The sequence below is a fragment of the Pleuronectes platessa genome, chromosome 22, assembly GCF_947347685.1.
Source record: "Pleuronectes platessa chromosome 22, fPlePla1.1, whole genome shotgun sequence".
In the NCBI taxonomy this organism is placed as follows: domain Eukaryota; kingdom Metazoa; phylum Chordata; class Actinopteri; order Pleuronectiformes; family Pleuronectidae; genus Pleuronectes; species Pleuronectes platessa.
Genome location: NC_070647.1, coordinates 2,397,321 through 2,422,183, shown reverse-complemented (window position 1 = coordinate 2,422,183; position 24,863 = coordinate 2,397,321). Strand labels below are relative to the sequence as shown.

The window sequence follows — 24,863 nt, the reverse complement described above, 5'->3', positions numbered from 1 at the left end:
TTCCCCTGCGGATCTTCTGTGTTCCTTGTGCGCCTTGACGCTCAACTTCTGCTCCTGCTCACCAGAGTAGGCACCTGTGTTTTTCATCCCCGGGTTTTTGACTCTCCAGTAGTCACCGGTTATGTTTTGTTTTTGTCTTGTTTAAAGACCCCTTTTATATTAAATACACCTTTTTGTTATAACCTCTGCATCCTGGGTCCATCTCCTCCACCAAACCGTAACATTATATCCTGGATTTAGCCCGTATTGCTACCTGGGTCTGGACTGCTCTCCTGTGTGACGCTATCCTGGAGCTCCATTGGTTCATTCAATCATTTAGTGCTTTCTTAATTTTCTTCTGTCTTCTGTTTTGTGCTCATTTGTTTCTTAAATGGGTTTATTGTCTTCTTTCTTTAATGGTTCAATTATTTACTAGTTTGTCCCCTAGTTATCACATATCACATAAATGATAAATAGTCTGTATGTATTCATGTTTTTCTAATCTTGATGACCACTGAAAGCACTTTCGGGAACAGTTTCGCCATCCAACCATTCACACATTGTCATACATCAAATTATGAGTAGCATTTTTACTGTGAGGGACAATTTGGATTTCAGTATCTCAGAATGCGTAGTATCTCCTGGTCAGAGGGCGACCCGCAGTCACCCCTGAGCCACAGCTGCAAATAAATATGTTTGTATACTATATTTGACCTTTTTCCAATATTCATATCTATTTCTCTGTAGTGATCATTATTTATTTATTTTATATTATAACAGCACAAAACGAAAGACTTGCTGACACACAGATACAATCACTGCATATAACAACACTGAGAACACATCTGCCAACAAAACTCACTTTCCTGCTTCAAAACGTTGCCTTGTGTTGCTTTCTACAAATTATCTAGCTTCTTTTTACCACTAATGTATACACTGGTGCAATACTGCTAAATTCTCCATTTTCTAATTCCAATATGCATGCTTGCCTGCACCTCTGTGTGTGTGCCTGCGTACGCGTTTGATGTTAGGGATTAGGTGTGAACTGATCTTGGCTTGAGGTTTAATGTGAAGGATTTAGTGATCTCTAGTGATAAACTTTTAGATTGCAACATCCTGACTACTCCTTCAGCCAAACTCTATTTTCAAGGGTGTATAACCTACGGTTGCCTTCAGGTGATAAAAATGTGAAAGGTCCTCTCGAGAGCCACTGTTTTGTTTGTTCTGGGCTGCTGTAGAAACATGGTGGTGTATATGGGGTTTTGCTTCAAGGCTAGGCTGTCACTCATCAATGGAAGTCAATGCTATGTCCTAAAAAAGTGTGTGTGTGTGTGTGTGTGTGTGTGTGTGTGTGTGTGTGTGTGTGTGTGTGTGTGTGTGTGTGTGTGTGTGTGTGTGTGTGTGTGTGTGTGTGTGTGTGTGTGTGTGTGTGTGTGTGTGTGTTTCAGCTGTGTGAAAGTCAGAGGGTGGTGATTCTGGACCTGGGCACAGAACCTCAGCATGTGGAGATAGTAAACCTCGAGCCTTTTGAGGATGATGAAAGCAAGAAGCAAGATCTGACGAGCTCACCTACGAACACCACCACGGAAAACAGGTGTGTGTGTATGAGCTAGTATTGCCCCCCATCCCGGAGAATGTCAGGATATTATGCGGAGCTCAGGGCATGTCTGAAATCAGCTTGAGTGATTTTTTCCACAGACATTTTAGGACAGAGAAAAATTCACATTAAAGGGCAGACTCTTTTTCTCAGTCGGAGATTGAAGGGATCTTTTCCACCAAAAAAAAAAAACCTTCAGTGCTGTCGTTTGCCCATCTTTCAATTAGGAATCACGCTCCAGTGTTGATGTAACCTACTTATAAACAATAAGATTCTGATCTAGTGTTTCTTCATATAATAATATGCTTCTGCAGCCTCCAAACCCCTGAGCCTGAAATGGCCAGTCCAGAGCCCAAAGACGAGGAGGGGAACCTGACACCACAAACCACCAGAGAGCAGAAGCTGGACAGGAGCCTGGACGCGTATAACCAGCTCACAGCAGACAACAAGAAACACAACAACAACAACTTGCTGGCCTGTAAGTGAACTCTCCCTCAATCATTGATGCAACCTTCAAAGTAAAAGCATCTGCTCATTCTGACCACATTTCAAATACACTCATCCTTAAAGAGCCGTTACTGAAATGTTATGTTAAAATTAGCAAATAATGATTATCCTTTTAGAAATGTGCTAATTCACATACATTCCAGAGCTGAAAGCTGGAGATTGGATAAACCCAGATTCAAAACTGTGATTTAATTGTGTTGCTGTATTAGAGAAGCTGCAATCTGTCTTTTACTTTCATCAACAGCCATTAAAGTTAAATCAAGGACCCAAAATATAGACAGAATAAAAGTGGAAGGATTTGTGTATGCAGTGATGTACAAGTGGAGAATTCTAGTTTGAGAGGTAAATCGTTGTGAGAAAATGGCCTTTAGAGATATATGTTCTGAAGTGACATGAAAACCTAAATGTGTATTTGGGATGTTTTCTTTCTCATAGTCTGAAAGAAAACATGTTGCAAAATAGCCGAAGATCTGAAAACAGGCCAGATGGTTTTTGCCTATAATGTGTTACACTTAATTAAATGAATCGAGCCCATGACCTCCAAGCCAAGCAGACAGCATACTCTAGTGGACAAATAACAAACTGCAAGGTTTCGAAATGGAAACTGAGCAAACATTGAATGTTTCAACCTTTTTAGAAAACAATTTTTTCTATCTTTTCCAGAACTCGCAGGGATTATTTATACCACTGGGATTTCCGTCCATTAAATACATAGTAGCAGCAAACAGACTAAAAGCAATAGCAAAGACTGGAAGCAGGGGAAAACCTACAGTACAACTGCGTCCAAACAATATCCATCTGACATCACCTCTTCAATAAGCCGATTATCTTGTTTTATTTACAAATGTGTTACTTGACAGACAGACATTTGGCCTTTTAACCACTCACTATTTAGACCTGTCCCAGACTCATGCTGTTGTCAATGTTTCACAAATGCATGTGTATCAACAGCTAAGACTAAGAATATTGTGTCCATACCTTCAAAACTGTCTGGAAGTCCATCATTGTCCTCATTCATTGTAAATAGCGTATTTTCTCTCACTCAGGTGGCTTGATTACTAGATTACAGTGGAATTCTTATGACACAACACTCATTTCAACCCTTTCTCCCCTCCACAGCGCAGACATTCACCTTGGTGAGCAGTGACACGTGAGCCCCACCGGCCTCGATCTCCACACTGGCATCCCGGAGCGCCCAAATGTAGCCAGCCTGCACAGAGCATGCTCCACGGCTTCTGACAACAGAACTACTTTGTTACTACTGTTACATGCCCACAAGGTGACTGAGACTGAGAGGAGGGCAGCCCTGCTAAGAGACCGGCCCACACACAGATGGACCACCCTCACATCCAGCCAGAGAGAAAGGCCGATGTACTGCATCTTTAGCACCTATTAGATCTGTTCCACACTGACGTGTCCTGAAGCCGAGCATTCATTCCATGTTGCCCCAAAACATTTAGGTATAGATGTAAGATTGTGAAATGGTTTTGTTATTTTAGAGGTTTAAGGCTACAACCTATGTCCGTTTCAGCTAAAATACCCCAGAGAACTTCTTTATGCCTATATAAAAGATGATGCAATTGAGGGTGAAGTTACAACTAACAACTAACTAGATACTAAAATAGAGGTTGTGACGGAACAGGCGAAAGGTCCATTAATGAAAAAGAAGGTTTGGACGATTAACCTGACTATAAACTGATTCATTTAACTACTTGATCAAAGCAATGGTCATACCTACAGTTATGAACACTGGTAATATATAAAATTTTGTTTATTGTACAGAGATAATGCAGAACTGGGTGGGGCTTACTGATCACCAGTCCTTGTTGTGTAGTTCCCTGGCTCAATGGGCCTTCGGCAGTATTAACGAGGGTGTGTGTACTGTGTACAACTGGTTCCTACTGAAAGGAACCTGTTGAGGTGGTTCGGGCATGTGGCATGGGCACGCCATGGTCACCAGGCTTCAACAGCTCTCCTGGCATGTCCCAATTCATTACGTCATTAGGCTGCAGTACACACCAGGGAACAATTAATCACTGCTACACTGAAATAGGAACACTGTTATTTTCTATTTCTGCAACCTAGAGCCCGATACAAACCATTGGCACATGTAGATAGAGTGCATTATTTATACCTTCTGTTTTACTGATGGATGCAGTTATCGCTGCAACCTATTAGGGAATTTGTTTTTACCTGTAAAGTGTTCAGCAGTAGAGTGTGCTATATGGAATCAGATTAACATGGTTTAAAATTGTTTAACAGTGTAAAGAAAATGGTCACCAGGCAGTTCAGTTCTGTGGTTGTCAGTCTTTCCAATCCATGGGTCGGCTAGTCCTTCTGCCTTCTGTGGTCACAGACGCTTATTTCATTTGTTTCTGTCTTCATCTTTAATTCTGCTTTATAAATTAGAACTATAAATATAAAGAACTAAACTATTTCACAATCTTGACTGTATGTACAATTTGTTTTCGGGGGTAATATAGCTTCATAGAACCATGTTGCCAAATACATACACACATGTCAATATACATACCTTTTGATACCTTGCTAAGTATTGCTAAGTCATTTTAACATGAGTATTTAAAAGGAGAATATTTTAGTGATGTGTAGGAGAGGGTGCTAGCTGTCACCGAGTTCCTGGAGGCGAGTGTACAGCTGTATATAGGAGCACCTGAGTCATCTCAGCGCAGATGGGCTAAGCACCAAAACTCGACACACATGCAGTGCTTTACTTTAACCCCAAAGTGATCGCTGATGGTCTTTGATTTTAACCCTCTCTGATTTCAATCCTTTGTGTTGCTTTGAGACCAGAGGCTCCCTTATCGCTCTATTTTCAAACCTTTTGCACCTGCATAGTAACAGATTGTCCTTTATTGATTATACATATATAAATATATAAAAAAGTATATAAAGAAACTTAAAGCAGGTTTTTACTTCAACAAGGTGCCACTTTGTGCTGCTGTTTTTTCTCTTCTTTTTGGACTACGTATCTTGCAGAAGTCTGTCTCTCTTTGTTTTTCTCTGTTTGGTTTTCATTGCTTAGGGGATCTACAGTGAAGATGCTGAGGGATATGAGGCGGATCAGATATTTGGGGTTTGATTCTCTGTGGTGGTGAAGAATCGCAGAATAGCACATGTACGAAGCAATAAGTAGGACTTTGGAGCTCCAGGACATGAAAAGAAATTTAAAAAGAGATGTATAAACTGTAAAAACTAAATAAATAAAGCAAGATAGAATAATTTATGTACACACTGAAAAGAAGAAGAGCAAATATTATAACTAAAAGAGGTTATTATTAATATTATTAGGGTCAATATGCAAAAAGTTCATACCCATCTGTTTTATATCATGTGAAATAAATGTTGATGTTCTTAAAACGTTCCTGTAACTGTTCTCTTTTCAACCATGTCGGTCTGGCTTCTGCTTTTCAAGTCTTCTGAGTTTTTTGTGTCTGTTTGTGTGACTTAAACTGGATCTGTGGTTCTCAGCCTTTGACTTGTAGCCACTTACAATGAATCAGTGTACTCTCCAAGTTGGGAACCAACAGGCTTAAGAACCTGCACAAACCGAGGTTTACATTTTAATACAGGATGTACTGTTCAGGGTGGCTTCTATTTTAAATGTGGGCTTTTAGCCACAGGGCCATGTTGGCATAAATAAGAGAAGACTAAATATAACACATTGAGTATAGCCATTGCACCATCCAATTATCTGGTGGTTGGAAGTGCTTCAAACTATTCAAATCAATTAAAAGTATCCCTTTAACCAGTGTTTAAAGCTCTGGAAAATGCTGACACCTGGAACTTGAGTTGGATTTTAATGTTTAATATTTAGCCCTAAACCTGGGGTGAAAAAAATCCAAACTCAAGGCAAACGTGACCATGTGAGAGGGTTGAAAGCTCTGGAAAAGTGAATTGCTCTTTGCATTCTGCAAAGTGTTAATGGTGCTGAGGTGGTATATGTGCATGCTAACGGTTTTACTTATTATTCCACTCACTATTATAGAGGGAGCATCTTTTCTCCATATTAGCTCAGGCAGTGGATGAGCAGGCCTTCATTTCAATGCAACAAGTTGGCCACTGAGGTCAGCGTGGCTCAGTGTCCACCCGGAGAACAGGGTGGTGGTTTAACGCTGTGGGGATGTGATGGAGGCTAAAAAAAACACGCAGTCAATCTAAAAGTAGAGGGGTGCACCTTGCTGAGATAACAGCGTGCCTTTTCAGCACTTTTTCAGTGGGATCATTTTTCTGTTTGTCGGAACACGTGGAGCTGAGAGGCCACAATGCCAAAGATCGTCTAGGTCTACGAAGATGACTCACTGTGAAAACAAGTTCAGTCTGCGCCTTCCGGGCAGTGCTATATTATATACACTATAGTGAGCTTTTTGTGATCGTGTCCCATACATCTTATTACACCAGTTATTCCCTCATAGACAATAATACTGGATCTGATCGGAAAACCAACAAAACGTGTCATTTAGTCTGAAAGGCCGCTATAGCTATAGCTTAACTTTTAGCAGAAATAAATATGTAAATATTAGTAAGAATTGGACATAATTAGGATCGTTCTGTTGTTCAAAAGTCAGAATATACGGTGTAAACCAAGGAGGGTGAGTAATGGTGTAGGCGCCCTGCTCCCGTACCGAGTGAGGCATTTGTCCGCCGAGAGCAGCTTCGACCATGCGGGACCGTGACGTCACGCAGAGCCGCCGCTGTGTTGTATGCTCGGAGAGTGAGTGGAGGAGAGGGGCAGCGTCAGGGCAACTTTTCCACTGGAACATCACCGATACATCCCCCCGTGTTCTTCCAAAATGGCTCCAATCACGACCGACGGAGCCGAGCAAGAGTCTCAGCCCAAGCCGGATCAAAACGGCCCCGGCGAAACAGCAGAAACCGGCAGAGAGGAGCAGGCCGTACCGGACCCCAAACAGGAACCGGGCGACAACAACGAGAGCAGAGCAGGAATGGACGTGAGCTGTGGTCGTGCTAAGCCGAAGCAGCCCGGGGAGATCCCGTCCCGAGTCCCCGACACCGACAAAGAAGCCGCGTCCCCCACCGAAAAGCCCCAGAGCGAAGAAGGGGAGCCCGGTGGCGAACTCGCCGAACCGGGGAAAAGTCCCGTTCAGGGGAGTTTGGCGAGTAGTGTCGATTCCGCACAGGAGGGCTCCCGGGTGCTGAAAGAAGAACAAAGAGAGGGGGAGAACGTGTCCTGCTCACCGCCTGCAGAGCGAACAAAGACCGCGGAGAGAGCCGGACACGGCGCCAAGAGACGGGCCAGCGTGGAGCTGACCTCGTCGGATGGAGAGCCGCTCAGCCGGATGGATTCGGAGGACAGGTTTGTAGAAGCAGCGAGAGGCCTAAACTGATTCCCACAGCAGCCGAGAGGCGGTGTTAGGTCACAGCATGGTGCCAAGTTCACTGGTTTAATGTTGGCTCGGGACTCCGCGTTCACAGCTTCCATCGCGTCTCCTCCGCCGGGGAGAATAGTTCCTCGACACGTTTACACACCGTGCTTTAATACGGTGAAGTTAGTTATAGGCCACATGTGAGCAGATCACATCTCCAGCTGCACCACTTCACCAAAATAACACTGATCTCACGTCAGCCTGCCTCAATGCTAATGTGTGTGTGGGGGGGGGGTGATGTGTTAAATCCCCTTTTAAATACAGTCTATGGTTAAATCACATCTCCTACATTTAACACTAATTTAGAGGATGCGTCGACTTTCAAGATTGGGACTTTTGCCCATGCGGGAGGACACTGGTTCCCAGCCTTGGTGACTGGAAGCCATTAAACCAGTGTCACAACTTTAAAATATTAGACACCATTTTTAAAGTGATTATAAGCTAGTGGATCACATTTGTTTAACGTTCCTGGCCTCAACCGTCTCGCCAGCCCTCATGTTTATCATGCAGCCTCCTGTGGTCACTGCAGCCATGTGTGGACCCCCAGCTGCAGGACATGCACTTAGTGAGGCATGACCATGTTGTAAACTTTAGAATATAGTCAGATCACAACTTGGATCAGCTGAAAGCACTTTACATTGAGGCCTTAAACCCAACAGCTCCTACAATGAGCAAACTGGAGGAAACTTTAAGCAGAACCAGGCTCAATTTGGGCGGCCATCTGCCTCGACCGGTTGGAGTGAGTGGAGGAAAATGGGGAAGAAAGGAGAGGTGAATAGAAAAGGGGAGACGAGAGAGATTGATCCGGACCAATTGTGTAAACATCGTATTTAAGCTCTGTCAGACGTTTTTTTCTAATGAAAATGACAACGATGTTCTTAATGATAGTTGTTGTTGAGTAGTATCAGATCTGGACCCTGCAGCTCTGGAGTCCTGCAGAATGAGGGAGAGAGAGAAATATATATATATAGAGCGAGAGACTATTTACTGAAGCAGTCATCCAAATCAACTTGTTTTTTTATATTTTATACAAGAAGTCATGCCAGGGATTTTGGTGATGCTCAGGAAATCGTATTCACTGCTTTTAAAACCACTAACTTTCTCGTGATCTTGTGTTGGGCCTGTATGCGGGACATAATGTTGCAATACAGGCTGTGGGCACTAGGATAAAATCTCCCCACCGCCCTGCTGGTGGGGGTTGATCAGCACCCCCCCCCCCCACCACATCACTGGACAAGTTTCGTCTTGAAAAAGTTGAATCATACACATCTAGAGATAGCGTTCAGTAAATCACACGTTGCTGAGGGTTAAGGGCAGAGGATGTCGCACACTGTTGAGCCCTATGAGTCAAATGTAATTTGTGAAGTAGATAAGATAATCCTTTATATTCGCCCCACAGTGGGGAAGTACGGTAAAGTAATAATACTTTACTAACAGTAAAATCGGAGAAACCTTAACGAATAGAAACTAATATAAACAATTGTAAACAGAATATGTACAGTATGAACATATGTACAGTAGAATATTGACTATACAAATCAAATTTTTGTGATATTCTCAAAAATGATGCGCATCACCTATCAATCTTATTTAAATTGTATAGCCCATTTTCATAAATCATAATGGGTCTCATAGGGCTTTACACGGTGTGACATCATCTGTCCTTAACCCTCAACAGAAGTAAGGAAACAGTAATAAAAAAAACTTTTAACAGGCTAAAAGGAACGTAGAAACCTCAGAGAGAGCCACATGTGAGGGATCCCTCTCGCAGGACGGAGAGTGCAATAGATGCCGTGTGTAGCTGAGCACATCAACATAAGAGTATTTAGAAGAAACAGTTTGTAACGTAAGGGAAACTGTCAATGTTTCCAGTATTTATACCTAAGAAATTGTCTGATAGAGATGAAGGAAGCAGCAATGTTAAATTGAAGAGTTATTTGCAGTAATGGTAGAACATGTGAGTAGGTGTATTGTATATCTAGCTTGTCTTGTTTGAGTCATAGTCCATGAACAGCTGCCACCACGATCAGGTGCCACCACCACGATCGACCGTCCATCATTACGATCCACCGCATGTCAGTCAGTTTTGAGTTTACTTTCAGCAGCATCACTGCTATAGAAGATGAACACTGAAGTTAAATCAGGAGTAAGGTTGTGAAAAGGGCCGTGGTTATCGATTGGATTTATTTCCCCCACTCCCTTTCTTTCTTCCCCTCTTTCTGAACTTTGTACATTTGTGTCGGCATTAGAACGTGAACTCCCCTTCAAGGCTTCTGTGACAGATTCAAACAGTGTGAGTCAATCAGCGTAGTTCTGATACACGATAAGGTGGGAAATGCACCTACACAGCAGCTCATTGAGCTCACTATGAGTCAACAGTACAGTGTTCTACAGCTGCAGTGGATCACTGGATGCTCCACTACTTATAGACCCATTCCACCTTGATTACAGGATATTTGACCGAAAATTATCATGATAATCTCCATTTCCCTATTGATTAACTTATTTATCAAAGTTCCCTTCATTTGACCACCGGGAAACATTAAAAAACATAAATCTCTCATCTTATTGAAAGTATTGGTAGCAGTTAAACAATTTCTGTGAATATAGAGGACACATTAACCAACTGAAAGTCTCATGGGGGATTTTCCAATGAGGTGTGTATGTCTAGCTGTTGAAAACCCCCATTTGAACACCAACATGGTATGTGAAACTTGAGTCAGACAGTTTTGGTATCAGCTGTTGGGTCATTGTTCCTGAACAGAGCGGCACATTTTCCCTTTACCAAGGATACATTTTTAGAGGCGCTAAATGATTTCGAGGAAGAACGTTGACTGTGTCTGACTGTGCTGAAGCCTGTAGAACATCTGTGGGGAAAACCTGAGGATGTCAGTTTGCAGATGCTAATGCAGATGAGACTAATGGACTGTGAGATGATCTGCAAGGAAGAATGAGAAACTTCCCAGATACAGATGAACGCAGACTTTACCCAAGAAGACAAACTTCTTAAACGAAGGTCTGATTATAGGACCTGAATACTTTTCTCTACCTTGTCATGATGGGTCGCTGAGTTCTATATTGATCAGCAAAGCTACAACACAAAAATTGAACAGAAAGTGAAAGTCTCTGAATCCTCTGGCTATATATCCAGTGAAGTGTATGACAACTCTTTCATAATCATCCAGCCAAGGAGGAATAGACGTCATAGTCCTCAGTTAATCATGTGAAGGCCTACAAACCTGAATAATCGTACTAAATATAAAGTCTTCATTCAATTCACATTAGGCACGCTATTAACCCACAATATGACAGTATATCCACAGAGGAGGAGGGCTTCAGGCCACTTGTTCTGTTTTGCTCACTGCACACCAGGGCCGGGTCTAGGCAGGGGCAAGAGGGGGCCTGGCCCCCTCAAATAAATGTTGTGCCCCCTCAAACTAAATAGGGTTAGGGTTAGGCACAATGCCCCCTCAAGATTTGTGGCTGCCCCCTCATACATGCCTGTCTAGACCCGGCCCTGCTGCACACACCAGAAGTGCAATCAAAAACAGGGATTCATTTCAGTTAAAAGTAGAATGGTACTCAGTCGGGTGCATTGCCCCATCAAGGCTGAACGGTCTCCTCATAAAACCTTGTTAGAATCCATCAGATCCATATTTTGATGTGGATCTGCAGCAAATTACACAAACACATAAATAGCAGTTCCCTATATATGCCTCATTTCCCGCTCATTAAGATTCATGAATTATTGATCTGTAAAAAAGAATCCAGCCTAGATATCAAGGAAGTGATTGAAAAATATTTCCCAGATCTGCACCATTGTCTGAAGCCACGCCTTAACTTAAGTCCTTTGTAGGCCCACGGCACGTCCTTCCAACATTCAATAAAACTGGCCGAGCAGTTTTTGCAGTCAAACAGCACTCGCACCAACCGCCCCCAAAAATGCTAGCACATGAACAGTGCACATATTTCTCTCTTTGACAGTTGCAAATGATTACACTTATTTTTGATAAAACACTTGTAGTAGTAACTGTAAAACAATATCAGTGCCTAGTTACATGGGTAAGCTCGTTAAAAGTTGTTATTCTGAATGATGTACTTTTCCCTGTTGGTTTTAAATCGTAAAATATGAACTAACAGAAGGGCAGCTACAACTTTGAGAAACTATTTTAGTTGGACCCACCTCAGAAAGTTTGTATACAATGTCCAAATGGGGCGGCTGTGGCTCAAGAGGTAGAGCGGAGCGTCCACTAACCAGAGGTTTCGCTCCTGCAGTCCGCGTGTTGTGCCAGCAGTGTATTGTGTGTGACAGAAACCAGTGCCGCATATAGTAGCGCTGTATATATGTTAGGCATACAAATTGTTCGTTTGACATTCATAATCCATTAGGGCTGGTGGATTCCAAAAATGTAGTCCCCTTTTAATTTGTTCCCCACGAATATTGCCACATGTCCACTTCCTTTATCTGTCAATTCAAATAAAAAAGCCCTCTGTAGAGTCCTGTAATTTTGACTTCACACATTGCCACTGTGGCAATAATTGAATAGAATGTATATAATGTGTATGGCTTATAGATGAGATGAATTAAAAATAGGTAAGACAATCTGCTGCCAGCTTTGAGACGTGCCTGGCTGCCTCTGGACTTTGGGTGATCCTGCTGTTGGGGCAGTCGTACGACCACACTGTAATTTTAGTTCCCATGCAGAGCCGAGTGGCAGCTGGACACAGAGCAGGAGTGTGAGTGATGTACAGTAGACGTGTGTGTGTCAGGGGTGTTAATCCACTCGTAGGATGTGTAAACTCTGCTCCCACAGAGAACCAGTGTGGACAGTGACCAGTGCACATAGTGATTTGGCTTCAACACACACACACACACCTGTTGCACTTCTGTGGGAGCTGTGAAATCGGCTCATGTCACACATGGATCTACATGTGTTTTTTACATTATTGCTGCCACTTTCCAGATTAGACATAAGTGCTAGTACATGACAAGTGATTATTGTCTTAAACTTGGCAAAGCACATTTTAAATGGTCTGTATTTATTTAGCACTTGTCTACTAATCTCAATGATCACTCACCATGTCATTCATACAGTGTATCTATGAGCAGCACTTTCTCTATGAGAATGATACAGCCTACTGGGGCAATCTTTTGTTCAGTATCTTGCCCAAGGACACTTCATCATGTGTAAAGGGGAAGACTGGGATCAAACCACCAACCCTCTTGTTCTAGGGCGACCCGCTCTTTCCCCCTGAGCCACAGCCAACTCCAACAGTACAGTTTTCAGACACAATTTCTTCACAGCTCACACATGTTGTCAACAAGCAATATCTAATGAGAGGCCGGAACAATTTATATAATTATATAATATTATAGTACTGAGGGAAATGCAGTAAAAACTATAGGTCAGTTGCTGTTATGATTCCTTTCTCTAATTCTTTCTAGTAGTCATTTTTTATTTCAAATAGTTATCTAAGTTGAATATGTAGTTCTAGTAAAAGATAATTGGGCAGTGCTTACTCTATTTCTGATGTTATTTATATTCCTGGTTAATTTTCACCCATTCATTTACAAGCATGGTGTTTTACTGCAAGATAACACTTGCGCCCACAATCTGACCCAGAGTGAAGATGGTGCACCTCCATGTAAACATGACCCCAGTCAAAACTGTATGGTGTTGTGTTCTGGGGAGTCTTGTAGTCTGCATGTTCGGTCAGTCAGATGAATGGTCTGTATATATATATATAGAACTGTTCTAGTCTTGGTTACAGTACAGTCTTTTCCATTCACCCATTCATACAAACATTCATACTGTGCCCAGCACTATTTCTATGAGCCGTCGGTGCCAAGGAACACTGGTATGGGGAAAGGCAAAGACTAGGATTGAACCGCCAACTGGTTAGAGGACAGCCCGCTTTACCACCTGAGCCACAGCCACTCGAGATGAGATCTTGTATCTACTGATACTTGTTTTTCTGCTGGGACAGCCTTTTTTTAAACCTTTTTCTAGATTCTCCCTGTGAATTTTTGATTTAACTTTGTGATCTGTTTCTAATATCTTTGTCTTGTGTGCCTGCTGCAGTATCGGCAGCACCCTGATGGACATGGAGAGCACGGCATCCAGCGGTCGATCCACTCCAGCCATGCTCAATGGTCACAGCGGGGGTGCAGTGTCTGGGAGCGGTTCGGTGCCCGCAGGGGGCAAGTCTCTGAACTACACTTGCTGCTGGGATCACTGTCAGTTGGTATTTACCAGCAGTCCTGACCTGGCTGAGCATATCAGAGCCACACATGTGGACGGACAGAGAGGAGGGGTGAGTGTCCTGCTGTCAGGTTACTGTATGAGTGCTCCCAAGGTGTAATTGTTTTATTTAGAAGGATAAAGATGCTACTAAGTTACCTGCAGTGGTATCAAATAACAGAATATATTGAAATATAGGTATCATTCCTCCAGCATTTAGGAGAATTTATCGAACCACAAATTGCTGTGTTACATAGGAAAACATGGACAGATACACAGTGAACTGACCATCCGACATATCAACTTCAAGAACTGTGTGGTCTCTTGCTGCTTAATACATCCCCTCCCTTGGCAGGTGCCACTGTTATTCCCTTCACCGGTCAGTGATTTTCATGATGTGGCTAATAGGTGCAGTACAACCACTGCTATATCAAACAAGAGATCCAGAAGAAAATATAATTATATAAACAAATAAATATATATAAAATAATAATTTGAAAAAAACTAAAATATTCTCTTTTCAGATCAACAGTAGCAGGATTTGAATCTATTCCATGTTTACAGTTGTAGTTTGCGAGATTTATACAGCATCATAAATGTTGTAGAGTCCTCTGCATCAACACCACCTGGTGGACTGGAGTAGAAAAGCTTTTAAAGCCATTGGTTGTTCATATGTCAACAGGATGATTTAAAACATCGGTTCTGGGTTATGTTCCCACACTCTGCTTCCACCAAATTTACCTGGAACCTGGTACTAGTGATATGTGAACCAAAACCAACAAACTATGAAGTTTCTGTAAGATATGTTGTCTGATCACTACAGAACTTACTCCGTGTGTTGACTATTTGAGTGTCTGCCCCACAGGTGTTTGTGTGTCTGTGGAAAGGGTGTAAAGTGTACAACACACCATCAACCAGTCAGAGCTGGCTGCAGAGACACATGCTGACCCACAGCGGGGACAAACCATTCAAGGTGACAACACACACTTCATCTATCCCACCGATAATGTTCTGGTCAAATGATTGCACACTTTGGTGTTAAATGATTAATCATATTAACTCGACTAACTATAAATCCTCTGTGTTCCTGCAGTGTGTGGTGGGGGGCTGCAACGCCACGTTTGCCTCGCAGGGGGGGCTGGCACGTCATGTCCCCACTCACTTCAGCTCACAGGGTTCATCCAAACTGTCCAATCAGGGAAAAGTGAAGGAGGAGTCTCCGTCCAAGGCTGGCCTAAACAAGAGGAGGAAACTCAAGAACAAACAACGACGTTCACTCCGTATGGACAATGCACAAACAGGCAGAATATATATATATATATATAAGGTCATATTGTCACGCCCGTTCACACACTCGAACTAGTTCTTCATCATATCAATTTTTCTTTCCTCCAGCCCGACCTCATGACTTCTTTGATGCTCAGACCATGGATGCCATCCGTCATCGAGCCATCTGCCTCAACCTGGCAACACACATCGAGAGCCTGGGCAATGGACACAGTGTTGTTTTCCACAGCACGGTAGGCACACACACACACACACACTACCCAGTCCATTAACATTTTATCCAGAAGGCAAGACTTGGTGTTTATTTTAAAATGGATGGCAGTTTTTTAAAAAGAAAATCACATTAAGTCCTCATAATAGAAATATACATATTTTTATTTTTTGTGTTTGTATTCAGGTAATAGCCAGAAGGAAAGAAGACTCTGGGAAAGTTAAGCTCTTGTTGCACTGGACACCAGAAGACATGTAAGACATGGCCGTCTCTTCTCCTCCTCCTCCTCACATCCTTCTCTAACTGCTTTCACCTCCTTCTCTGGTTTCCTCAGCCTCGACCCTAAACGGCGTAATTTACACCATGTTTTAAGCCCAAATGTCATCTGAAATCCTCCTCAGAGACACGTTCACATCGAAATACCATTTTTTTGGTCGACTATCCCTTTTACGGTCTTTTCTTTGCCGGTGGCTAAGTCTTCAGAATATTTATTTTGTTCACCTCTAGCCATCGTAAAACCACAACACTACATATGTCTGCAGAGGTGTGTGATTTAATCATGACTGTCTGCCATAGTATAGATACTGCACTAATAATTCAAATATTCTGATGCACCAGAAGAAGCAGACATTGGTCCTTTTATTTTTTTGTACACACTCATAAAAAAAAATCTGACAGTTTTTACAGTGTAGAGTTTGTTTTTAAAAACAATTACACCCCATTTAGTCTGGATAGTTTAAGACATGTGGCTTCGTTTTAACATGAAAACAGTCTCTGTCTAGTCTTTTAGCTCAATATAAGGAATTATATCTCCAAACTAAAATTCAAATCACATGACTATTCATGTACACTGGTCATGCATTTGCCAGTATCAGAAACAGTAGTAGTAGTAAATGAGTAGTATCAGAAAGTACAATGAATGAGAAACGTTAATATTTAAAAGTAATAGTAGAAGTAGAACAGGGATTACTTTTCTTGGACTGATGTTACTAAAGTTAGCAACGCTTTGCCCTCACTGCTTGTAGTCAAGTTGTGACTGATAAGAATGTGGGCATCTGCACAATAGTTTCCAAAAAACCCAGTTTCTGTTTGTTCAGACAAAAATTCAACCCAGCAGTGTTTCCAGGAGACTGTGTCACAGGCTTGACAATTCCAGAGTAGTGAGGACGAAGTGCATCACTATTGCCAGGAGTAACAATGGTTATAGTGATGCACTTAAAACTTTAACATATTAGTGGACACCATGGCATTTTTTTTAAGTCAGCACGTTGAATAATCATGGGAGATGTTTTTTCTCACCCTTCCTGTGTTTGGGAAAGAGAGAGTAATGTGTTGTGTGCCGCTCTGCATGAATACAGTAGACCAACTTTAAATAGGTACATATTACAAAATCAACTGTAATATTGTAATATCTAATATTATGGCTGGCCGCCACAAGTACATCTACTTGTAACATTTAGTAATCTGCCAGAGTAACAGGAATGTCCAGAGGTGGCATACCGTCACACGTGTTAAGTGTTAGACTGAAACTGACACATTCATATGACGGAATGAGCTGTTATTAACATAAACTACCTACCTATTTGGGTAGTAAACATTGTTCTGTCTGCTTCATTCCCTCTTGGGATGTAACGTCGACATCATCATTCACTGAAAGCATATTTATTATACAACATAATGAATTTGGGATTTGTGGGTTCCGCCCCTGATCACCCCAGAAAGTGAACTAGAGTTTCCTATGGACTCGATGAAGTGCTTCTGTTAAAGGTTTGAAGGTACAGATGTGATGATGGTGGTTGGTTTTATCAGAGCTTCTTCCCCCCCCAAATCCAGATCAGTTCTTGGCACTCCTTCTCCAGATCTCCACCGAGACTAGAGCTTTCCACTGTTCACACTGCAAAGGAAGTCTCACTGTCACTCATGAGGAGAGCTAAAAGGATAACGACCTTTGTTTTACATTATTTGTGAATGTGTTCTCGAAACCTCTGCAGACTTCCAGATGTGTGGGTGAATGAGAGCGACCGACTGCAGCAGAAGACCAAGGTGGTTCATCTGTCAAAACTGCCCACAGACACGGCTGTCCTGCTCGACCCCAGCATTTACAGGTGTGCGTGTGTTCAAAGATTTCCTGTGAGGCAAACATTCAATTACATGTTTGGATATTGATAAATAATCTGACGTGTTTCCTCCCACAGGATGTTCTTCTAACAGATCCACAGAAGCTCTAATGTCACATCCTGCTAACCAGACCTTAAGAAGGAGGCCATGTGCTCATTCCTTCCTCTCCATCTCCAAAACCCTCTCCCCTCTCCTCCCTCTCCCAGAGGATGCTGGGAGTGTAGTCATTGTTTGTCCTGGCTGTCTGAGCCCACAGTGTTTTCTTTTAATAGGTGCTGAGTTTACTGAGGACCCGTAGGGCAAGATGTTGCTTGCTTTAGGTAACACAACTAGAGTGAAAACTAACTGACAGTGCTGTAACTGTAGACCTGTGTAGAAAGAAGCTGTCTTTGTAAATACTTGAGATTTGTAATATATTTTTATACTTTGAATTTTTTACTCTACTGTAGATAGATGTCTTTTTTCCACCAAACATGTTTAAATAGATGTTTTTAAAACTGATAATATTGATCATATGCATATAGCATTGCTCTGGTTTGATGCCATTAAACTTTTCCAACCTCCATCTGCTCTAAAGTCTTTTTTGTGTTCAACATAAAATAAAATACAAACTGGGACTCGATGGCTGAATGGTTTGAACATATGCCCGTGAGCAACAGGTCCCAAGTTCTGCTTCTGACTGGCTGGACTATTTATTGTGTGTTTCTCCCTTTCTCCCCAACTCTCTCACACCACTCCTGGTCTTATTCCCTGTGTCTTTCAAAATAAGGCTAAAATGCCTAAATAGAAATTCACTTAAGAGTTACAGAATGGTCAGGTCCATAACCTCTGGATTTTGGTACAATGTCTGTAATTTTACCCCCATAGTTTGAAGCATAAATGTACAGCTTTAACTCAAGGGGTTCAATGACTAAACAGAAAATCCTGTACTCTATCAAAGACTTGCATTCATTTTATACATGGTTCCTCCCTTTTCAGTAGCCCAAAAGTAAATGATATGACATTTTCATGGTCAGGTGTGGCTTCAAATTGTTGAATTTCCGTGTGCTCTGTTCCAACACCCTGCGTGCTGTCTACATTGTAGAAATGACAGTATCCTGGGAGGTTGCTGTTGATGAAGCAAGTGAGAGGACCGGGCTTCAGAATGTGGAGATGGAATCCGAGGCAGAATAACGTGGCTAAAAAGCAATGGTCCGGCAACTGGAGGTTGGCTGCAGGTGTTTTATTGCAACCCTCACCATCAGGTTGATCCAAGAGCTAGGAATTAACAGACAAGCCCTGTGCCAGAAAAGAAACATCACAGACTTCAGAACGCTGCAGCCAGTGGAGCTGGGCCAGGAGGAAAGACCCCAAATGTTAGAAACACACTCAGGTCTTATCAAACTGTGATGGACCTGCCTTAACAGAGGGGGTCACTGTATCACAGTTTGTGTAATGAAGTTATGCCATATTCCTACTCATATCCTCTAAAATTACTGACTATAATTCCTCTTAGGGTTAGGGGCAGAGGATGTCATTTCAAGAACCATGAGACAAACTGTGACTTGGGAAGAGGGGCTCTGCAAATACATTGTTACTGATTGATTGAAGTCAAACTTAATTCAGACATGACACGTTTGAAAGAACCGTTGGTGGTTTATCAGATCCTCCATTGAAAGACTCGTGAAAAGGAAATTAAATGGGGAAAAAAAGAGCTTTAGAAACTCCGGAAACTCGCTGACGTCACATCTAGTCGCCGGAAATCGCGGGCGGTGTGTGTGTCCGCAGAGAAGGATGGCGGGTCTGGTGAAGAAGGTACAGTAGAGGTCATGTCTTTGTTTGAAATGACGGAAATGAGGCAGCAGCATCTCGGTTGATCAGTCTGCTGCACTGCATTGTACCTTTATAACAGTGAATCAGCATAAAGCGACTCACACAGCGGGGAGGCGGCGATGAGGACGAGACTCTGCGGTGACACGGCTAGCTGTTTGGCTAATGTAGCTAGGCTGAGCTAACCTGTACAAGCTGAATATAAACACCGAGCAGTGAAGTGCGGATTTCTCTGCGTGTTTACATCCGAGTTGTTGCCGTCAGCTGAACAGTCTGTTTACAGCACTTACAGAAAAAATGCAAATGGTCAAGATTTACTTTACGGCATGATTAATAATGCCCTACAACTGGCATTTAGGTCATAAAAAGGCAACATCTTACGACAAACAACACACGTTTACGGTATTCATTCGTTTTTAACTCGCATATACAGTAGATTCAATCGAGTGTCTATTTCAATGTGAATATGAACAACTTCGTGTGAATTCCAAGTGAACTGTGATAACTGGTTTTCCGCAGAAAAACTCAGGCCTGTCAAATATATGATAAGCAGTTCAACTATAGGATAATATTAGTGGTGCAGAGTCACGTGATCGTGCTGCCTTCACGTTTCTCTGGTTACTATTGAGCCCTGAGGATCCAATAAGCTGACCTCACTGATATTCACATTCATTCCCGAAAGGGATTCAGAGGGAGGTGATACAGTAGGTACACAGTCATTAAAACACACCGGATGTAGCACATACGTGTTTGTAATGAACTGTTGTCGTTCAACATCATTATTGTGTGGCTCGGCCCTTACAACTGCCCTGTGTGATCCATTTCACCTTATAGTTCTTGTGATCTTTTTCATGACCAAATGACCAGAAAAGCTGATCTGATGATATGAATGCTAAATGGTCTTTATTTATAGGTGTTTTTTTAATCCTGATGACCATTCAAAGATGTGCAGTTGTATATTCATTAATCTCTGTAAATCAGTCATGACACACATGGACGTAAACCATTGAGCACCAAACCAGCACCCAGGCACTGACATACTTAAATGTAATGCAGCCAGTGTTAGTATTGTTGAGCCTGTGTCTAAGTCAAGTTAAATAAATGTACAGAAAACACAATACATACATGGTAGTTAATTGGTCAATGGTTCAATGAGTTGTATTATACTTCCAGGTGCAAATCTTTCTACAGTTTTACATTTTATGTTGAGAGAAATATCATTTTAGTATTTTAATACTATGTAATACTCATAATAACAAAATGGTCTGTATTTATATAGCGCTTCTCTAATCTTGATAACTACTCAAACCGTTTTACAGTAAAGTTTTTGCAATTCATCCTTTCACACACACATTCATACATTGCATCTGTGTGCAGCACTTTATCACACATCAGTCAAACAATGCCGTCAGGTGGAAGTTCAGTATCTCATCTTGTACACAGACACTCCAGCATGCAGCTACTTGGAGGCTCCATCAGACCCAGAGCTACTGTGGTTACCTGCAATGGTTAATAAACTTTAATGGGACAGTGTTTATTAAATTTTGCCCCAGGTTTCCAAATTATTGGTGCAGCTGAGTTGACATTGTGTGTGAGAAGGTTTTGTGAATTATCTACCTGGGGGACATAATAATGGGACATCTTCGCCTAGTGGATAGTTAAATATTTTTTATTTTTGAATCATATTGCTTAAGCATATTGACAGTGTTACAAAAAATGGAGTTTGAAGGTGTCATCAAGTGTCTCTCCTGTGGCTCTTTTCCAGACAACCGGCCTGGTCGGCCTCGCAGTGTCCCTCAATCCACATGAGGTGAGCAGCTGATATTATAATAATGTGCATCATCAGAGTGTCCAGCTGTCAATGGCTCCCACCCTGGCAGATTCAGTTGATGTGTTTTCTTCAACCAACTAACCCGACACTGCTTGTCCTCTCAGCGTCTGAGGATTCTCTACTCAAAGATCCTGGCATCGGTGCAGACAATGCCACAGGATGCCGCCTACAGGAAGTACACGGAGCAGGTGGTCACCGAGCGGTACGACCACGTGAAAACGGTCAGTGACGGGCCGGGTGTGTCTCTGTGCAAGAGAATGGATTATGTGAACATTTGTAAGTATTGAAAATGGTGGAGTTTCAATATGATTAAACTGTCTTCACAGGAGCCTGATGTTGAAAAGCTGGAGAAGAAAATAAACTGTGGTCAGATAGAAGAAGTCATTTTCCAGGTAGGTTACTGTTGATGTCCTCTGGTAATATCAGTTGGCCTATTAGTGCCTTAATGAGGTAGTTAAGTTTTACTGAGTATGATAGACGTAAGAGAAAACACTTTTTATGGCAATATATGTTGTTGCTTGGATGACACTTTGTGTTGTTCTACATGACATGGATGCAGACTCACTATAGATAAAAGAAGCCTGTAAATGGCTTTGTTTTCTAGAAGATGCTTCCAGGTTCTTGTGGCTGGGATTGTAGCAGCAGCAGCATAACGTTGAATAGACTCTTCGTACTGTGCGTTTGTTGCAGGGTGTGTGAGGGAGGAAACTGTCTTCTCCTCATGCGTGGGCCCTTTCTGTTCATCTCTGTGCAGTTTTTTCCAGTTGATCAGTGTTACCCATTCAGTTTGTTATTCTGTTTAAATAATCATCCCTGAAAACCTCAGTAGGTTTTGTTTTCTGTATGCTGATCACAACCTACGTCCATCTTTCATTCTATATGGGTTATTCACTTGGACTCGGATGTGTTTTTATACAAATCTATGAAGATTGTCCATTTTCTTTCATAGTGTTGATCATCAAAAGCATAGAGTACTGCCCAAGCCAAATCTATAAGCTGGAACTTGTTGTCATGGGAACAGAGCGCGGCTGCAGGGACGTGCTACACTAACTGCTGCTACATGTTACTCCCACTATAGGACACATGTCAGTTATTTGGTTTATTTTAAATGTGAAAAGAATGATATCTGTTGTGAATGTCTCACTTTAAACCACAAATAACTGCTCCCAAGTGTCCAAATATTACTATTACATGTGGCACCATAATGAGTTGATCAGTGTTATTGAATGCTGTTTTATGTGTGCATGTGTAGGCGGAGTGTGAGTTGAGTCTTTCCAGGAAGATGTCTGAGTGGAAACCATGGGAGCCGCTGACTGAGGAGCCTCCTACCAACCAATGGAAATGGCCCATCTGAAGACACCTATGTAAACTGTATATTATTGTCTGTCTGTGTGTGTGCGCCTGTGATCCATACTTTTAACAAAGTGATGTACAAATAAAAGTCCTGCAAATATTTCCCAATTTATTCTCCTGTCATTAATTCATAAACACAATTAAACAAGACACTTACATTTTCACACATGTTTGTGGAAATAGTTGATAAATAAAACATGACCTGTTCTAATAACTCTGACCCCAACTGTGCTCCAGTGGCTTTGGATTGCACTGGTGCACAGATATCCAATCATCTGGGTAACTTAAACCTTCATCGCTTCAGAGCTCGATCATTTACTGAACTGGGGAACTGTGGTATGTTACATTGGGTTTGTTTATAATGGTGAAGTTTATTGGATTCAGCTCTAGAAACTATTCATTGTCTCATTGTAATAATGTATCCCTACACAACAGAGTCCCTTAATTTAGTCAATAGTAAAAATAAAAGGGTTTAAGCTGCTACAGCCCAGAGGAAGCTTCATGTAGTGTTCACTGAGCCACACATCCTTCATATACACCCCAACATGCTGTGATGTCATCAGACAGACAGACAGAGGCACATGACAGCTACACAGTCTTCAGGCTCTGACCTCCTGTGGCCCACTAGTGGCTCTCTGCAGCAACTGCAGCATGATGGGATAGATGGGGGCAAACTCCTTCCCCTGCCGAGCCCTCACTGACTGCACGTAGGCCTCCAGAGCGCCCCTTGGATGTGAACAGAGAGGACACAATATTACTCCTTATGATGACATCACATTTCCTATTATTGGCTTTCAAAGTGCAGCTATCCTTGCAAATGAACAAAGAACATATCGGTTGTGTTTTTTCACAATAACTCAACTGTGACTGTAGCAGGTCACATGTCTGCAGGCAGATTTTTACATTGAGCTGAAACCAGCCGCTACCTTGGGGACAGCATCAGTCTGAAGATGGTGTGTGTGTTTGTGTTGACAAAGGATTTGCATCTTAACTTTGAGGGGGAAACTTTATGTGAAAGAGCGACAATCCACAGTTCACAACCAGAGGCTGAATGGTCTCCACAGTCAAACAGTGAGTATGTGTGCACTTTATTCATCATGACAGTGGTCCTGGAGATAAACCTCAGATTTAATATAACCTATTTATAAGGGGAATCATGTCTTTCCACTCCCAAGAAGGCTCACTGGATTCTCTACATTAAGTTTATTAAAGGCCTGCTCACACATTCGCAGATAGATCAGGGGCGAACCTTCGCCTCCTGTTAACTTCCAATCTGTGTGAGCGAGGAAGCAAATAAAGCATTCCTTTTCCTGGGGCGTGGATTTAGACTTCGGTGAACTTTGACCTGCAGTATTCACCTCGCATTTGCATGCGTGTGACCGGACAGAGCCGAGTCGGCACAGGCGCTCGACTGAAGGCCCAACAGACACATCGCTGCAATGTGTGGTGAACCCAGAGCACCAGTGGTTTTGTCCATTACTATTCCTTTGACAGGCAGGTGGCAGCACTGTGCTGTGAAATGTTGCAGAAAGCCAGTAAAGACAGTGAAGAAGACTGTGACCTAGTAAACATTCATGCAAACCATGCAGGTTTTAAAATATTCCACATGAACTGAATGACCATGTTTGTTAGATGGATAGCTGTGTGTTAGACCTGTGATGCACCAGCACTCCAAACGGTCAAAGGGATCTAACACTACCCACTGTTATTGATATTATTATTGAGCATGTTATTTACTATCAGTATTACCATCATCAACTGGTGTTGCTATTAATGCTGCTGTTATTCATAATACCATGATTTCCTCACTATAAATGGTCTGTACTTATATAGCGCTACAGATAACATTCACCCATTAACAAACAGATACAGTGCATCTATAGAATGGGGAAGATTCTCTTCCCCCCCTCTCCCGAGTCTCAACAAGGCAGAATAATACATCAAATCAAATTGAATTGAATAGGCAAACACAAACAGGATGACAGGTTACCTGATGAGGGTGAGCCGGTCTCTCTCTGAGGGATGATCTTGCAGCCACTGGGAGTAACGGGCGACGGACCACTCTGCTCTCTGTGGGGGAAAGAGCTGTGTTAGTCCAAACACTGTAGTCACCCTGCTTCCATCTGGGATCAGACCTGTGTTTGTGTGTGTATGTGAGTCTGTGTGTACACACCTGGTGAGGTGACTTGAGCTCAGGTGGGGCTCTGTTGAAGAGGAAGTGCAGCAGGGTGCTGTAGGGGATCAAGTCACCCACCGCTGGACTGCTGGCTATCAGCTCGCTGGTCTGAAACAACAGTGGCCTGCAACACAAACACACAGTTTACTGGACACACAATGGCTTAGTGGACAACACTGCTGTCTTTGTAGATTCTCATCTACATTGGATCCAGACCTGGTCCAAAAAGAAAGAAGTGAGGTTTTCGAGTTGGCCACCAAGCAAAAGTTATTTGTAGATACTGGACTCAAACATAGAAAACTACAGACATTGTTCTTTAAAGGATCTAATATTAGAATATAATATTCA

General features: G+C 42.2%; 4 protein-coding genes across 6 annotated transcripts in view; 3 read left to right on the top strand and 1 right to left on the bottom strand.

The window, feature by feature from the left end:
* Positions 1-5,465, top strand: part of LOC128428577 (pleckstrin homology domain-containing family A member 5) — a 189,365-nt gene extending 183,900 nt beyond the window's left edge. For both annotated transcript variants that reach the window (XM_053414784.1, XM_053414788.1), the window contains 3 exons: positions 1,428-1,573; positions 1,891-2,054; positions 3,203-5,465. In XM_053414784.1, coding sequence (XP_053270759.1) covers positions 1,428-1,573; positions 1,891-2,054; positions 3,203-3,237 — 345 coding nt within the window. In that variant the 3' untranslated portion in view covers positions 3,238-5,465. The remainder of the gene's footprint in view (positions 1-1,427; positions 1,574-1,890; positions 2,055-3,202) is intronic.
* A 1,319-nt stretch (positions 5,466-6,784) lies between these two features.
* aebp2 (AE binding protein 2) lies at positions 6,785-17,909 on the top strand. Of its 2 annotated transcripts, none has more exons than XM_053415360.1 (8): positions 6,785-7,418; positions 13,572-13,803; positions 14,596-14,703; positions 14,824-15,010; positions 15,126-15,250; positions 15,415-15,482; positions 17,220-17,333; positions 17,424-17,909. In XM_053415360.1, exons 1-8 carry the CDS (start codon positions 6,895-6,897, stop codon positions 17,434-17,436), a joined length of 1,371 nt encoding a protein of 456 aa, XP_053271335.1. In that variant the 5' UTR covers positions 6,785-6,894; the 3' UTR covers positions 17,437-17,909. The 2 variants fall into 2 exon arrangements, with proteins under 2 accessions (XP_053271335.1, XP_053271334.1); XM_053415359.1 differs by having other exon boundaries at positions 14,824-15,031.
* A 1,148-nt stretch (positions 17,910-19,057) lies between these two features.
* ndufa5 (NADH:ubiquinone oxidoreductase subunit A5) lies at positions 19,058-22,447 on the top strand. Its single transcript, XM_053414776.1, has 5 exons — positions 19,058-19,140; positions 20,921-20,965; positions 21,091-21,207; positions 21,313-21,378; positions 22,239-22,447. Exons 1-5 carry the CDS (start codon positions 19,120-19,122, stop codon positions 22,338-22,340), a joined length of 351 nt encoding a protein of 116 aa, XP_053270751.1. The 5' UTR covers positions 19,058-19,119; the 3' UTR covers positions 22,341-22,447.
* The window catches only part of cog5 (component of oligomeric golgi complex 5), a 55,986-nt gene continuing 53,551 nt past the window's right edge, over positions 22,429-24,863 (bottom strand). The window contains exons 20-22 of the mRNA XM_053414777.1: positions 24,513-24,639; positions 24,330-24,409; positions 22,429-23,065 (exon numbers count right to left, since the gene is read on the bottom strand). Coding sequence (XP_053270752.1) covers positions 22,939-23,065; positions 24,330-24,409; positions 24,513-24,639 — 334 coding nt within the window. The 3' untranslated portion in view covers positions 22,429-22,938. The remainder of the gene's footprint in view (positions 23,066-24,329; positions 24,410-24,512; positions 24,640-24,863) is intronic.